General features: G+C 37.2%; 1 protein-coding gene across 1 annotated transcript in view; it reads left to right on the top strand.

Annotated features, from left to right (window-relative positions):
• Positions 1–16,442, top strand: part of LOC107679649 (eukaryotic translation initiation factor 3 subunit E-A) — a 47,449-nt gene that overhangs the window by 10,984 nt on the left and 20,023 nt on the right. Inside the window, exons 4-7 of the mRNA XM_016475262.1 lie at positions 4,601–4,643; positions 7,103–7,207; positions 13,795–13,920; positions 15,088–15,212. Of these exons, the coding sequence (XP_016330748.1) occupies positions 4,601–4,643; positions 7,103–7,207; positions 13,795–13,920; positions 15,088–15,212 (399 nt within the window). The remainder of the gene's footprint in view (positions 1–4,600; positions 4,644–7,102; positions 7,208–13,794; positions 13,921–15,087; positions 15,213–16,442) is intronic.

Here is a 16,442-nt window from a genome sequence, read left to right on the forward strand (position 1 = left end):
GAATGCCGTCTACGCTCCATCTGTATGGCACATGTGTTGTACTGTATGCCTCTAATGAGTGTATGTGCGTTTGCTGGAAACCCAGATAAAGAGAGGTTTTCTTAGCGTTTAGTATAGGGATGCACTAATCATGATTTTTTTTATGGCTGATTCCATTTGCCATGTTTTTACGGGCTGATGGGCTGATTCCATTTTATTTTTTCTTTCTTTAAGCAAGAGACAAGAAAGAATGTTTATTTCCTCTAAATCAGTGGTTCTCAAACTTTTTACACCAAGTACCACCTCAGAAAATATTTGGCTCTCCAAGTACCACCATAATGACCAACATTAAAATACAGTAGTGTAGTAGGCCTAATTATTCAGCTACAGCTATGCACAGTTAAAAAATGAGGCAGTTTTATTCTAATAAGAATATTTATTATTGTCTGCCACTTTAAACATTGTAAATACAGTTTGAACATTAACACTGCACTGTGCTTGCATACAGGTAAATAAAAAAACTTAAATAATTAAATTAAAATGTACTGTACCTAAAAGTTAAATAAAAACTGCACTGTACTTATTAAGTAAAAAAAAAAACTGTACTGTACTTAAATGTAAAGTAAAACATGTACAGTACTTGATCAAAAAATTAACGCAGGCATCATTTAGCCACCTGGCAAACGTTTTAAAAGTGTTTTAACAGTGTTTCCCAACCTTTTTTTCTTCCACAGCACAGTTTTGATATGTAAAAAATCCCACGGCACACCACTAAGCATTACAAAAAAAAAAAGATAGAAAGGGGAAACATATTTTTTATTTTTCCAATAATTAAACATTGCGTCATCAGAGCTGGTATTATGGCTTTATATATGATCAGACACTTGCACTTACTTTCTGAAAATCATACTCAAATGATGTTAATGAGGTTTTTGACGAGCAAGTGACAGAGATCTGTGTTTTGTCCATCATTAAAATGGCCGCCTCTGAGGCAAATTAATTAATAGCATCACGTTTTCACCAGTTTGCAGGTTATAAAATTTATTGTAGCTATATGGGCGCTCAGTTCCTCTTGTTGTTAATACATTTGGCCAAAATCTCACGATATAAAATACGAACAGCTATGATATTTAAAACGTACAAACGTGTATTGGCTACAACTAGACAGCAAATGCTAAGACTCTTCTCTGCTCTTTATACACACAAAAACATTAGCCCCCTTGCATTGCGAAGAAGTAGACATCTGTCTTCAAACTGCGTGTCGGGGTGAAGTTATGAGGTTTGACTGACAATTTGAGGATTCAATGGCGTTACGAGGTTTACGTTCATTGGTTAAATATTTGTAAAACCCACAAACCGACATAACAATGACCAATAGCACTGATTTAAAATAATAACGAAATATAATAGAGATAAGGAAGTTTTTGATAATTTTCCATGGCACACCCGACAACAGTGGCTGGGAAACACTGTTTTAACATTAATTTATATTTAAGTCAGTGATTCCTCTGCGTACCACTAGTGGTAAAACTCCATTTTGAGCCTGTAGGCTCAAACTGATAAGCAATATAGACGATGCCATTGTTTACAATACAACCGGAGCCGCTGAGGTGAGGGGCGTAACGTCAGACGCGCACTAGAGGCGGTTTAGCCAATCACAACACACTGGACTAGCTAACCAATCAGAGCCCATCGCGTATTTCTGAGGGAGGGGCTTCATAAAAGCAGGAAATGATCAGCGCGTTTATGGGAGAAGGGACAGAGCAGTGTAGAATAAAGGTAAATTATATGAAAAATAATGCGTTTTTTTTTTTTTTTTTTACAAAGCATTAACACATGTTAGACTGCACCCCATAAACACAATCAAGCCTAGAAAAAAAACAGTCAACCACACCTTTAAATTAAACGGGACACATTCAAATGTACAAGAAAAAAAATAAAGCTGTATTAAACATTTATCATTTAGATGCTTGAAAACCCCTTTTGACCCGTGTGTGTATATCTATTTAATTTTAAATATATGAACGTGTTTTATTTATATTAAATGTTATTTAATATTGTTTAATTTATATTAGTGGTTAAACGGATCGTAGTTGATCCGTGATCCGTACGGACCAAGCCCCACGGTTCGGCAAGCATGTGATCCACGGATTAATTGCAAAATTTAACCATATGTGTCCCTATGTGACGCTGACTTGTCGTTTGAGTATTTTCTTGTTTTTGTGTTCTTTTGCTTGAGTTTTTTCCCCTGTCGCGTTCGCTCTCTATCCCTTTTACTTTCACTTTTGCAGGTGACGTGCGGATTGGTCGGCTCACTTGTCAATCATTCGGGACGAGCTGATTGGGTCTGATGCCGGGAGGGGGTGGTTCTTCCATCGCGCTCGCTGATTGACGTCCAGCTGTGCTATATAAGGGAAACGCTAGTGTACGCGAAAGCGGCTTTGTGAGCTTGGGCTGTGATATTCTCTTTTTGTGTTTTTGTTTGTTTGGTTTAGTGTGTGATGTGCTTTGATTGCCATGTAAAATATCTTACCTACTTGGCTGGCCCAAAACTCCTGATCTGTGACATTTGAAAGCCTTATAAAGCTTTTTCAAAGATGTGTTAAAACTGGTAAAGGGGTAGGTAAGTTATGTCACATGACTTACATGGTGCACATGTAGTTTGATTTTGTTGTTAGACACACTAGGTTAGGGATTTGTGCCATTTTCTGTATTTGTTTTTTTTTGGTTAGTGAAGTTGAGTTACGACGTCTCGGACGTTTTCCTTTTCACATTTTTCTTTATTTTAGTTTAGGACTACACCAAAATGGGTTAGCTAGATTCCTTTTGGTTTTGTTACTTTTTTCTTTTGGCACAATCCAGGTTCCCTTTAACCTCCCCAGTTCTCCAATATTGTAAAGCTGCCGGTGTGTCTAGGATTCTTTTGTAAATAATTTCCTTTATTTTTATATACATACTTATTCTCTTTTTGTCTTGTGTAAACAACTGTCCCGGTCTTCAATAATAAAAGCAAGTTCGCTTGATTTAGTCTCTAGTCTTAGTTACTTTCATTCACACACCGAGTGTGAAGCTGGTATTGGTCTGAACTGGTCCAATGTTCCCCTTCTTAGTCCCTAGACGCCTAACAACTAAAGGAGGGTCGTAACATTACCTATATGTAATCCTACCATGTTCAGTATCTATGACTTCGTCTTCTGATGATCTAAACGAGAGTGTATATTATATGTTGGTACATAGGCAATATATTAGTGTTCTAAGGATCTTTAGTAATTTGATTCGAGTTCCATTTGCAAATTACCATGCCCTCACACAAAGGGTCGTAAAACTCCCCAGTATCCAACCTCCCGCTTGAAACTTCAGCCTTTCTCATTGGACAAGCCCATCCTAAGAGGCGGGAATCTTCTCAGACTTTAAAAGGGCCCACGCACAGTTCCGCCTAGAGTGCTTTTTCTACTAAGTCTTCTGTGTCCGTGTGGAGAACCTGAGCTGGTGTTGGCGTGCCCAGTAGGCCCCAACACATAGCTCAGGCAGGCTGCGGTTCGGTTAGATTCTGAGAAGATGAGGATGTGAGCTAGCACCCCTCTAAGGACACCCTAAGTCTGCGCCAGTAAATTTGTCAAAAGAATTTCACATAATGTAAGAAGAAAATGTATTGTTTTCTAGGAAGACATTTGATAAAAGGTGGATATATGTACATTAGTGGTTAAACAGATCGTAGTTGATCCATGATCGGTACGGACCAAGCCCCACGGTTCGGCACGCATGTGATCTGCGGATTAATTGCAAAAGTTTATCATTTGTTCTTATTTACACAAGCAAGCGAATTTTAAACAATTCCAGAGAGAAAAGGCGAAAGGGAACTCGATTCGTTACTCGCGCGTTGTTCTCTACGCGCACAGCCGCACACACATGAAGCACACACACGCGTTTCAGACGGCGCGCAAACTGAATCCTCTTCTGAATCCTCTGAACAGACACATACACATAAAATGATGACAAAATTACCAATCTCGACAATCATTCAGGTAAACGCAGTCAGTTATGTCTCAAGTGAATGAAAACAGCTCTGAGAAAGAAATCGGATGTGATGTGTATCATTATATCGGATCAGTGTATCAGGTCTTAAAGGGACAGCGGCCTATAAATACTGCTACTGATCATTATTGATCATCAAACAACAAAAAACAGCTGTGATAAAAATCTATATTTAATTTATACAGTGAACACTTTGTAACATATTCTGTTGTATTTATCTATGCTTGTAATTTGTGTATTTGTTCTTATTTTACTGGCTGTTTCTTTAATCATGTTTAAACTTTCTTAGTTAATCTAGTAGTATTTGCTGTGGTATCAAAGAAGTACTTCGCTTTAAGTAATAAATGGAAAGCAAGTTAAATTGAAATATTTTTCGTTTCTTGCTGATCCGAAAAATGATCCGATCCGTGGGTCAAAAACCGTAGTGTGATCCGAACCGTGAGATTTGTGATCCGTTGAACCACTAATTTATATGGGAACCACCATATTTATATATGGGATCTTTTACCTTTAGAAAATAAGTGTATTTCGTCTAGTCTTGCAACCTTAAGAAACCCTTGCTAACCCCAAAATGTTTGTCTTTCAGGGACGGGCGTATGCTGTTTGACTATCTGGCTGACAAGCATGGCGTAAGTACTTCTGCTGACTCTTCCACCCCTCTGAGGAGTTCTCATGACTCTTCTATGAACCAAATGTTGTTTTGGGGGGCCAACGGGAGGGGTGGCCCTTAGCAGCAACACATTAAATGACTTCCCAAAACCTTAAGTCATTTTCGGGGATTTTATGGCTTGCAGAAATTTCTGCGGACATTTCCATTCTGTGGCGAATTGTTAAGAATAAACGGAACAGCTCGGGACCCGTGGGTATGGCCTCAAGAATGCTGGGGATTCTATATTTGACTTGACGGCACTCCCACCCCAGCATCCTGAGACTGACCTGAGTGAGGCCTGTCCTCTGTGCACCTTCACTGCACGGGCTGCGCCATCTTTACGACACGATCCTCGCCTTAATCCTCTCGTCGCCACCCCCAGGAAGGCCCCTGTAGCCATAATGACATCCGCACCAGGACTCTAGTTTACTGTGACCACACAAACACACACACAATGAGTGCTCTGTTCTGAGATGCTCTGCCAGCAAGTTTCCCGAGCGTGATCCACCGAACTGTCCGTCAAACTGCTGGTATTCTCTGGCCATTGCTGTTAGCTGAACTTGAGAATTGCAGTTTAAAATGGTGCCATGGATAATCTTGGGGTCATGTGTGGTCACAGTTTCCTGAAGAGGTTCAGTGATAGTGTACAAATAATTTTTCTGTACACACAAAATCACAGCCAGTCATTGATTTAAAGCAGGGGTGCCTGCAGGATTTCATCTGAGGGTATGCACAGAGATGCAGATTTTTTTTTTCAATTAATGAAGGTGTCTCTAGACACGTAAAAAACAATTTTAACCTAGAAAACAGCAAAAAGCAATGGAATGGTCAAATACATCCATCGCATGTTCACATAGGAAAACAACTGAAAAAAAAAACAGCATGGGTGGGGACACAAAAACCGTTTCAGTGTGAATGGCCACTTATTCTCAGGACTCAGCACAGCAGTAGCTGAAGTTTTAAAAGAACACTTTCAAAGTGTAGTCTCCTGTTTCAGTTGTTTGTAGTTGATTGTCCACTTCATGCAGCACACATTGGTCTCTGCGTTCTTGTTTGTTTTACTGACTGAGAAACCACTTCAGACCCTTCAGCATAGGCGGAGGGTGAACCAGCTCCAGGGTATAAGGCTAAAAGGAGCCTAATTTTAGTGCACATCATAAACCTGTCTCTTTAGGCAAGTACCAGATATAGGTGTCATGTCGTAAAATATTTTAGTACGACTAAATTTTTTTTGACATGATCACAGTTTAATAAATTGAATAAATGATATACCGACAGCGAGCAAAGAACATTTACATTATCACATTATCAATGACTATAGTCTAGCACAAGTTTAAGCACTCTCAAAAAACTCCCGTTATTATCAATGAAGCTGTCTACACTGTCAAGTGAATCTCTTACTTATATCATGTATCCATCTGCACTTTGTTGTTTATAATGAGAGAATTCGTGAGAGTGCAGAATTCATCCAGAGAGCGTGCACGCAGAACAAAACTCCGGCGTTTCAGCGATGACTCATATGATTGCTTCTGACTGGCCATTGCATTCAGAAACTCAACAGAGTCGTGTGTTATTGGTTATAATGTGCAATGCTGTAAAACGCATAAACATAAATATGGTGCGATATGAGCAAAGCTAAATGTAATGCCGCAATCATGGTATGCACAGTGCATACAGGCGTACAACTGCAGGCGCCCCTTGTTTAAAGTAATAGCTTATTTGATTTTTGAAGGAATAGCCATGTTGTGCATAGCAAGATGCGTTGTAACATACTGGATTTGAGAGCTGAGGTTGAGGGGAGGATTTTCAGCGAATAATAATAATTTAAAGATTTATTCAAAGGGAGGAATACACTATGAATGAATTCACAGCCAGTGATAGGGCCGTTGCAGTATTTTAAAAAATACGTATATATATTTATTATTATTTTCATTGTTGTTATTATTATTATTATTATTAAAATTAAAATAATATTGTGTGTGTGCATATGTATGCGTGTGTATATAAAATGTATTATATTACAGTATACTTACTATAGATGTTAAATGCTATGTAAGTAAATGGACCATGTATAACTAATAAATATGAATTTTTATTTTAAATGCATCTTATATAATAAATATTAATATAATACTATATATTAATAAATAGAATATTACATTTATAATAAAAGTTCAATCTATAAGATTGATTATATTTTAAGCTGTCTTTTTATTAAAAAAAAAAAAGTTAAAATATATGAATTTAACATGTTTAATACATTAATTTAACACATGAATATGAATTGAATTCTAGCTAACTTGTGTAAGCTAATACAAGGCCCAACCAGTTTTTTCTTTGTATGTCAGAAACGTCATTACCATCACGGTTCATTACCTTTGCACATAAATGTTTGATCTACATACATTTTTGTGTTTTAACTTCTGTTTTTCCTTGCAGTTTCGTCAGGAGTATTTGGACACCTTGTACCGATACGCCAAGTTCCAGTACGAGTGTGGGAACTACTCAGGTGCAGCGGAGTACCTTTATTTCTTCAGAGTCCTGGTATGTGTCTTACCACGCCCCTGTCTTTAACAGATGACAGAGTTGTGTTTTCTAGCATTCTCCTCTGGGACGTTCCCAGCGGGACAATTTTCAAGAGCTTCTTTTCATCACGACACCCTTTCATTTTCTCCTTCTCAAATTGAAGCCATTAAATGCATTCTTGTTTAATAAGTTCTTGTCTAATGGACAAACAGTTTTATTTTGATGGAGAGTTCCCCTGTGAGTGTTAATTAAGCCAAACGGTCGCCCTATTGAGAGTTTGAATTATTGTCTCTGCTTAATATGGTTCTGCTTTTTTAGTATGAGACTCTGCCAGATCCCATGAGTTATGAGCATTACGCATGCACTTAACATTGTGTTTTCCAAAATGATGCAGATGAAAAGTGGACATAACTCGCTCACAGGTAGATTTTCTCAAATTAGAATCCAAATCCTTTTATTATGAAATATTGTGCCATTTATCCATGTTATCCATCTGTTACAGCAAAACAGGCAGGCTTTTTTTTTTTTGCACTTGAGGCAATCCAAAGAACTAAAAGCTCCTGATCTGTAATTACTTCTCAAAAGTGCCATCCCATGGCTTGTTAAATTCCTTGCAGGTCTTGAGTGCTGAAAAGAACCTCTTCAAGGACTTTGTTAAGAGTTGTTTCAGAGCTATGTTTAGTGGCAGACTTCATAAGCTTATGGGGTTTATGGGCAGTGCTGCTCCTTATAGATGATTGGTGGGGATTTTGTGGCCTAATCACTCTTGGTTTGACAGGATTCACCAGTTTTTGCAAGGGTTAAAGGTTGCACAGCATGCTCCATATAATCCCAATACACCAAAAGCATGCTTTTCAACAGAAGATAACTAGAATTTGTGCTCTTCCAAAAGTCAAACCATTTTAAGTGTTTTATTGAGCCAAAATCTTATTGGATAACAGGATATTTAGGCCACATTGACAATGCAGTTGAATGAAGCCCAAATCAAAATGTTTTCCCCCTTCAAAATCCTTTTTAAATCAGGTCATTTAAGTTCTGATCTGGGAATAACTCAGATGTATCAGTGTATCAGATTTTGTATTTATGTATTTATTTATTTATTTTTGTGATTTCAGGTATTCAAGTTGTATTTTTTTCATCAATCTCACGTGACATTTGTTATAATTGTGCTTAAATTAACCGGCAAAACTGGTTAAATATGTTAAAACTATCCTAGATGACAGAAAAGTTATTCTAATAGATATTTAGAAATATCTATAATATATCATTTATTGTTATTATTAACAACAACAAAAATAATTGTATTATTTATTTATTTATAATAATAATAATAATAACATACATGGATATATTATAGGCATACATATTTATTATTATTATTATTTATTAATTTTGTGTGCATTTATTATATATTTCTGTATGCATATTAGCAAGATTTTAAGGGAACAAATGCTTTTCAAAAAATTTATTAGAATTTTAAAGAATAGCATATGAGTGCTTATTTCTTTTTCTTGTTCATTTTTCATAATTTTGGTTTCATTAATTGTTGACTGTTGAATTGTTGGCATGGATTAAATATTTAAATTTAAATTGAGTTTCATTTTTCAGTGTTAAACATCCCAGGATAGGATTTTTTCACATGCTGGTTAGTTGTCGCCTGATGATCCCCTTGTCTGATATGGGTTACATTTAAAATGCTAAGTGAACAACCTTACCAAAACATAGAATTGGAATTGGTTCTTTTGTCTTGCGGTGTGAAACTAGCCTAGAACACGCACATAAACACCCACATCTTCCTCTAAGTTCCCTGCATAAGGATGCAATCTACCTTTTTTTAAATGTTGTTGTCTGGATAAAGATCCAGGCGGTGATGCACCGAGGACCTTGGATTAAATAATTTTCACCAGTGGAATACTTTTGGAATCAGATAATACCAAAGTAGGTTTGTGGGGGAAGATAATTGCAGTTCACTGAGAGTACTGGCAGTATCCATGTTACATGTGCGTACTCCTTATTTCCTCTATAAACAAAGGGCTCATTGCTGGGGCTCTGGTGTTTGTGGCTTCTCTCCCACTGCCTGTAGAAATGAGTGAAAGATGAACTTATGGGGAAAAGCGGCCGGACGCTCAGGGCCCAGTGCAGTGCTGTCTAGCTAGTGGGGCGGGGGGCAAATGACGGCTGGGAATGAACAAATTGACCCGCTCCTTTCTCTCTGGCCGCAGTGTGTGGAGGTAGTCCAGTATTTTAAAGAGAGGTGCCCATTGTCAACGCTGCCCTGGGCCAAGAGTGTTGCTAGAGACTTCATGCCTGGCTAAGTTATCAGACTCCCTTGCTGGCGAGTGTTTCTCACGTAAGCACATAGCCTGCCTTCTCACATGAAATGCTCTCCTGTTTCTTCAGACCTGCTCTCACGTATGATTCATTCAGCCTACATTGTTGTTAAAAAAAAAAAAGGCCAGACATTTGCTAAGCGATGCTGTGGCAACAAGTGACCGAAAAGAAACCCTTTATTTGATTTGGAATGTTTTAGCATTTCAGAGGTGTGATGAAGACTGTGTTGTTTAGATTTGCAACACGTTTCCCATTTGTGAATAATTTGCAGCATCAGTCACACTGTTTGTTTGTTTGTTGTGTCCCTGTGGTTTTCGTGGGAGCCGAGGGAAGGAACGGCCGACAAGCCTTGAATTACACCCTTCGGTTTTTGTCACCCTTATTTGCATATTAATTAGTATAGATGCTTAAAAGGGGTACTTGAGCATTCTGTCTTCATTTACTCACCCTCATGTGGTTCCAAACCGATATGACTTCTTTTTTTCTGTAGAATACAGGGAGATATTTTGAATAGTGTCCATACAATGGAAGTCAGTGGGGTTCAAAACAACACTGGAGACCATTGGCTTTCACTGTATGGCACTTAACTTTCACAAAGACACTGAAACAATATTTGGGGTTGGGTAAGAATTTGCATCCTTGCTTAACATTTTTTTTTTCTTTTTTTTTTTTCTAAGTGTTTCAAGAGCTGTTACGTTTTTTCTGAACGTTTTTTTTTTTTAAAGAAATGATGAAATTCGAATCTACTCATAGGAACACCACATCATTCATATTGCGAGCACATCAAGCGCTTTGAGTAGATTAGATCGTTCACAGCAACCAACCTTATTTATGCCATCACTGCTTAATCTAAATAAACCAAAATAGCTTCCAGAAATTCTCTCCCTGTGTATGTTTTGAAGCATTCAAATTATCTTCTCATTTAAAATTCCAGATAAAATGCTTTGAAACTCAATACCTTCTGTTTTCATCAACAGTGGAAAGACGCTTGGAATAGCCATGATGTAAAAATGGATTTAGTTGAGCTTTCTCACCGAATACCTGCCCCTTTTTTTCTTTTCTTTTGACTTTTTGTCCACCCCTGTTTAATTCGGACCTCTCATCTCCTCAGATGGCTCATGGGAGATGTCAGGCTCTAGAACTCCTCTAGCGTGGGAAACACAGCCATTTAACGAAGGAAGCCAGGCTTGCAAAATCCAGAGCCGAGGTCCTGTTTCAGTGAGGGCGCGGTGCGAAAAGAGCAACTTATTCATATCATCTGTTAATGCAGGGATTGGATGTTGAGAATAAAGATTGAGTGTCCCGTCGGATCCCCAGCACAGTATATTTATTGTTGCTGGTCAGTCATAGAAAATGTGCCCATTTCGGGAGGCAATGGAAACTCAAGGTAACTTGTGGAAAAACCCAGGTATTGAAACTATTCTTGCATGGCCGCTGCTGAAAGCCAGTCAGTGTGCAGAAAGCTGCCATAATGACATGGAGCGTCGCCAAATGTAGCAGGCAGGGACTTCCAGGAAAAAAAACAAACACTTTTAGAAATGAAACCTTGACCTTTATATTGGCAGAGAGGATGGCTTTTTCCCCAGCTGTCCCTCTGAGCTGATCTCTGCGAGTTTTTGGGTTTTGACTGTTATTTAGACGCATCCAACTTGGGAATTTTGATCAAAGTGCTCCACTGTTGCAAGTGGATGGGTGGTTGCGTCTGTACTGTATGGATTTTTTAAACTGTTCCATACTACTTACTTAATACATACGTACTATGCAAATATCACAGAAGTATATTTTAACCCACCGTAAACGTACTGGGCTAACTATTTATGTATGTATTTGTTTTTATTATATAATATTATTATTATTATTATTATTATTATTATTATTATATACTAACTAGTACTATTATTATATACTAATTATATTGTTATTATTATCATTATTATTATAAACTAACATATATACTGCACTTCAAATAACAACAAATTGTATCTTATGTATTTTGATACTTTGTTATTGTAGACCCTTGTATTTTTCTGATTTCCATTGTGTAAATAAATGCATTTATTTATTTGTTGTTGTTATATACTTATGCTTTGCTGCACTGCAAATACAAACACACTATTTTATTTGTATTGTACTTTTTGTTATTGTATACTCTTGTATTGTTCAGATTTCCATGATGCTTTGCAGATGGAATCCTATTTATGGTTTTCCTTGTGGAACTTGAGAGATTTGTCACATAATATCCAGTGTTTCTTCTCGTCCATATGTAATGATTAATGTATATGAGGAGCGATATGTTGGTTCAATCAGATTTCAGTGTATGCATGGCTCCTTATAACATTCAGACCCTGACTTCCTGGTTGCCTGTGTGATGCTACGTCTGTCGTAGGTCGTAATCACTGACTAGCCTCTGGCTATAGCTCATCCCCCTTTTATTCATGAAACGCTTAGATACTTCAGCAGCTCGCTAATCTGCAACACATTATCTCCTCATTTTGTTTGTTTTTGTCTTTTTGGTCATAATTTAAAACAGCTTATGTTCATTTGAAGCTGATTGTCTCTGCAGAAATGGACCAAATCTTGTACATGTTTCCATATAAGAAGCTGAGCGAGTATCTTTCAGGGGTTTCATAACTTGATTCCGCAGGATGTTTTTCTTTTGCGCTAAATGTTCGGGAGATTATTACAATTACTAGTTAATCAAGTTATTATTATTATACATTATTTTCAAGAGCCTGTTTCTGCTTAACAAGACTTATGTTATTGGCTTCTGCTGTCAAAGGGGTTTTAGTCAAGATAGAAGTGACATAGGACCATAAGAACTATGTAGCCCTTAAAGCCTCATGAAAAATTAAATGCCTTTAATTATTTGTCTGTCAAAGACCTACTCAAATGGTTCTCATTTACATCGTAAAAACACACAGCTATCCATCCTCACCCAGTTTTTGTGATTACTTTGTTCTTTGAATTGATTGGTTGAGTTTCTTTACCTAATGTCTGGACCTCATTCTCTCACTCCTCCATCAACAGACATTTTGATTAGCATCCCGCCACTCCAGCCCTGTCCACATCTCTGGGCTGATCAAAGCTTGCAGACATGTGTTAGGGCCAGTAACAGAGGCTGCAGCAGTAGTAGCACACATCATTACAGACCCTCACCGAAGGCAATGCACTAAGGTCACCGCAAGTTCACATTAACTTTGGAGCGCTTGCCTTCCCCATTTGTTTTCGATGATGCTCCATAGCAGATATCAGAAAAAATGAATCTGTGTATATATAACATATATTGTTAGACTTTAATTTATGTCTGCTTCTGTATTTCAAAACGACACGCTCCTGTTAGTGTTTCAGTGATTTGAAGCCACTTTCATCTCTTGACATGACCCTCCTTACCCTCGAGATAGCACTTGACCCCTAGCTAGTTAAAGAGCACGTGTTTAACTTGCGTAATTATTTCCCAGCAATATCACAGACAAGTTGGCCTTTAACCTGTAGCTCTTGTCTGAGGACCTCTTCGACCTACCCACCTCAAAAACATATTTTCTGAATTAAAGGGGTCATATGATGTTGCTAAAAAGAACATTATTTTGTGTATTTGGTGTAATGAAATGTGTTTATGTGGTTTAAGGTAAAAAAAAAATATCTCTTTGGATTTGAGACTTTAGTCTTTGCAACTTTACAGATCTTCTTTATGCACCAAGAGCTTGTAACACTTAAAAGAGAAAGGAAAAATTGAAATCGCATCATATGACCCCTTTAAAATAAGTCTATTATAAAATATACAGACTCATTGAATAGAAATTTGACATTAATCATTATAAATGATCAGTGTAAAAAGATAGAAATTTTAGTTAATTCCTGACATTACAAAATAGAAATTGTATTAATTTATTAATTTATAGGGGGATACGTGATATAGATGTGCTTGCTTGCTGAAGTGAAATGCAGAACGACACAGCAATGACCATCACAAAAATTCAGCAAATTAAGTTTTATAGAAAGCTAAATAGTCTTTCAGGATCCATTTCTTTTTCCCTTGCAAGCCCAATTCCCGAAGATGACAATTTAATCCGTTTATCCACTGTAAATAAATAAAGAAGTTACTCTGGCAAGCAGCGTTGGCAAGAAAGCTTAACTTTTAGCTGTGGGGAATGGTAGGTGTCAGAAATACAGTATTCAGAAAGCATTCAGTGTATTATTATAGTGAGTTGGTTCATTGTCTACCTTTGTTTACAGTGGGTCAAAGTATTTTTGTATGTTTGTCTGTGTTTGTGCAGGTCCCCTCCACAGACAGAAACGCGCTGAACTCTTTGTGGGGCAAGCTGGCCTCAGAGATCCTGATGCAGAACTGGGAAGCTGCCATGGAGGACCTCACCCGCCTGAGGGAGACTATCGATAACAATGTAATGCCCCGCCACTCAGAATTCAATACCACACTCAGATTCCCTTACATAGGCCATAATATTGACCGCCTTGCATTTCAGTACAGCTCTGCCACTGTTGCCGTTCTTCCTCCCCTCCTCTCCTCCATCTCCTTGATTCCTTCTCACCGCAACTCACAAGTCAAGCAAAACCTTAATTGCTGTGTTATGTCAGTGCAGCTTGATTTTTAATTGGAGGAATTGAGCTGGGAAAGAAGGGTTTGGCCTGGGGAGAAGTATGAGTAAATAAAAAATTAAAGTCTTTGGAGATTGTAAATTTCTAATCTGAACTTTGATTTGTACTGATCCTGGTAGGCAGCGGAAGCCAATTGTTGTTTTTTACAGAGTCTGAAGTTAATCCTGTTATGATCAAGTCACAATCAAGAGAAGTCACGTTTTAAAGGGATAGTTCACCCAAAAAACAATATTTCATTATTTTTTACTTGCTATCATGATATTCCAAATGATTTTTTTATGGAAATTAGTACTTTTATTTAACAAGAACACTTTAAACTTAAATTTAAATTGTTACAAAAGATCTCAATTCGAAATAAATGCTGTTCTTTTGAACTTTCTATTAATTGAAGAATGCTTTGAGAAAAAAAACAATTCATTGAGAAAAAAAACATCACAGTTTACACAAAAATATGAAGCAGCACTACTGGAGTAATGAATGCAACAAATTCAGCTTTGCCACTACAGGAATAAATTACATTTTATAATATATTAAATAGACAACAGCTATTTTAAATTGCAATAACATTTCACAATATTACTGTTTTTACTGCATATTTGATCACATAAATGCAGCCTTGGTGAGCAGTTTTCAGACTTTCAGTTTTTTTCTCTTTTTTTTTCTTTGCATAAAGCTATCATATGAATTCAAAACAGCACATGAGCCAAGTGGAGTATTTTATGGTAGGTCAGTGGTGCTTTTTCTAAGTTCCTAATTATTTGTAATTTCATTGAATGACCAGCACATTCAGTTCAAAAATCTCCTTTTGTTTTCCATGGAAAAAGAACCTCATATATATTTGGAACAACATGAGGCTTAGTAAATGATGACAGAATTTTAATTTGGGGTTGAACTATCCCTTTTCAATTATTTTTAACACCTTTTTAACACCCCATTTTGTTTTTTCTCTACAGACAGTAAGTTCTCCTCTTCAGTCTCTCCAGCAAAGGACTTGGCTGATCCACTGGTCTCTCTTCGTGTTCTTCAACCACCCCAAAGGGAGAGACAACATCATCGAGCTTTTCCTCTACCAGCCACAGTAAGCACCTTCTGCAGCTGCTCGTTTTCCATCTGGGATTTATATATATATATATTAATGTATATGTGTGTAGCAAATTGTTTTAAATATAATATAATAATAATATATAGTAATATAATTTATTTTTGTCATGTTTATGTTAATAAGTATATATAATTTAAAATGATAAATAAATTAATATTAAAATATAAATATGAAATAAAAGAAAATAAAACATTGTTTTGAATATAACAATAACTTACATTATATATAACATATAATACTACTACTACTACTAATAATAATAATATTTTTTGTTGTTAGAATTTCTCACAAATGGGTAAGAGTCTCGGCCCCAACTACATGTTGTAAATTGGCTGTAATCTGGGGCTTTTTGTTGCTGACTTGTCAAGGACTTAACACATTAAAGGGCAACAAGGTTCAGACCTGTAGTGTGGTGCATAGTGCAAAGAAGCTTCAAGGGTCTGCTAGCTTTTTTTTTTTTTTTAAGTGGGTTTACACCAGGTGCATAAGGTAGGTCACGTGATCTACTAAATAATTCTACATTCCATCTATTTTAAGGACACACTTTTCTCCTAATGCACTGTTGGGGAGCCTAATGCCTGTACAATGTTCAAAGACAAAATGAACTTATCTGCCTCTAAGATGTTGTTTTCCACCAGTTTCCACCAGCACAGATGACTAAGGGTGACCAGACCAATAATTAGTCATTAGTTCCTGACCATAGTGGGTAAAAAAACAGATTGAGGTGGCCTATTGTGCTGTCACTAGCTGGAAAACCATATTTTGGTTTGGCCTTTTCCTTCTGTTCACGACCGCTGTGTGCTGTTTTAAGGGCCAGTGACCTGAGGCTGTGAACCTAGTGTGAATGTTTGACCTGCCTTTAAGACAGTGGGCTGGCTTAACAGCAGCCCTTTGGACGTTGGTGCTCATTATACAAAAACATTCATTATGCTTCATTAAAACCGCTCCAAAAAGGTACTTCTAATTTGCGGTTGGGCTCGTCAGATCAGAGGTCTTTCAATGCTGGCAGCGTTCTTTTCACTTTTCGTTTTTGTGTTGTTCTCTCACCTCTTCTGCCTTTAGCTTTTATTTGCAGAGCTGTGGCCACGTAGAGCAATCAGACCCCATAAATCTGAATCTGAGTGTAATTTACTGCATTAGATACACTGCGTTTTGTTCACCACAACAGTATTGTGTTCTTGGAGGGTAAATACATGGATTGTCTTG

Source organism: Sinocyclocheilus anshuiensis, unplaced genomic scaffold, assembly GCF_001515605.1.
Source record: "Sinocyclocheilus anshuiensis isolate Anshui unplaced genomic scaffold, SAMN03320099.WGS_v1.1 scaffold2170, whole genome shotgun sequence".
Lineage (NCBI taxonomy): Eukaryota > Metazoa > Chordata > Actinopteri > Cypriniformes > Cyprinidae > Sinocyclocheilus > Sinocyclocheilus anshuiensis.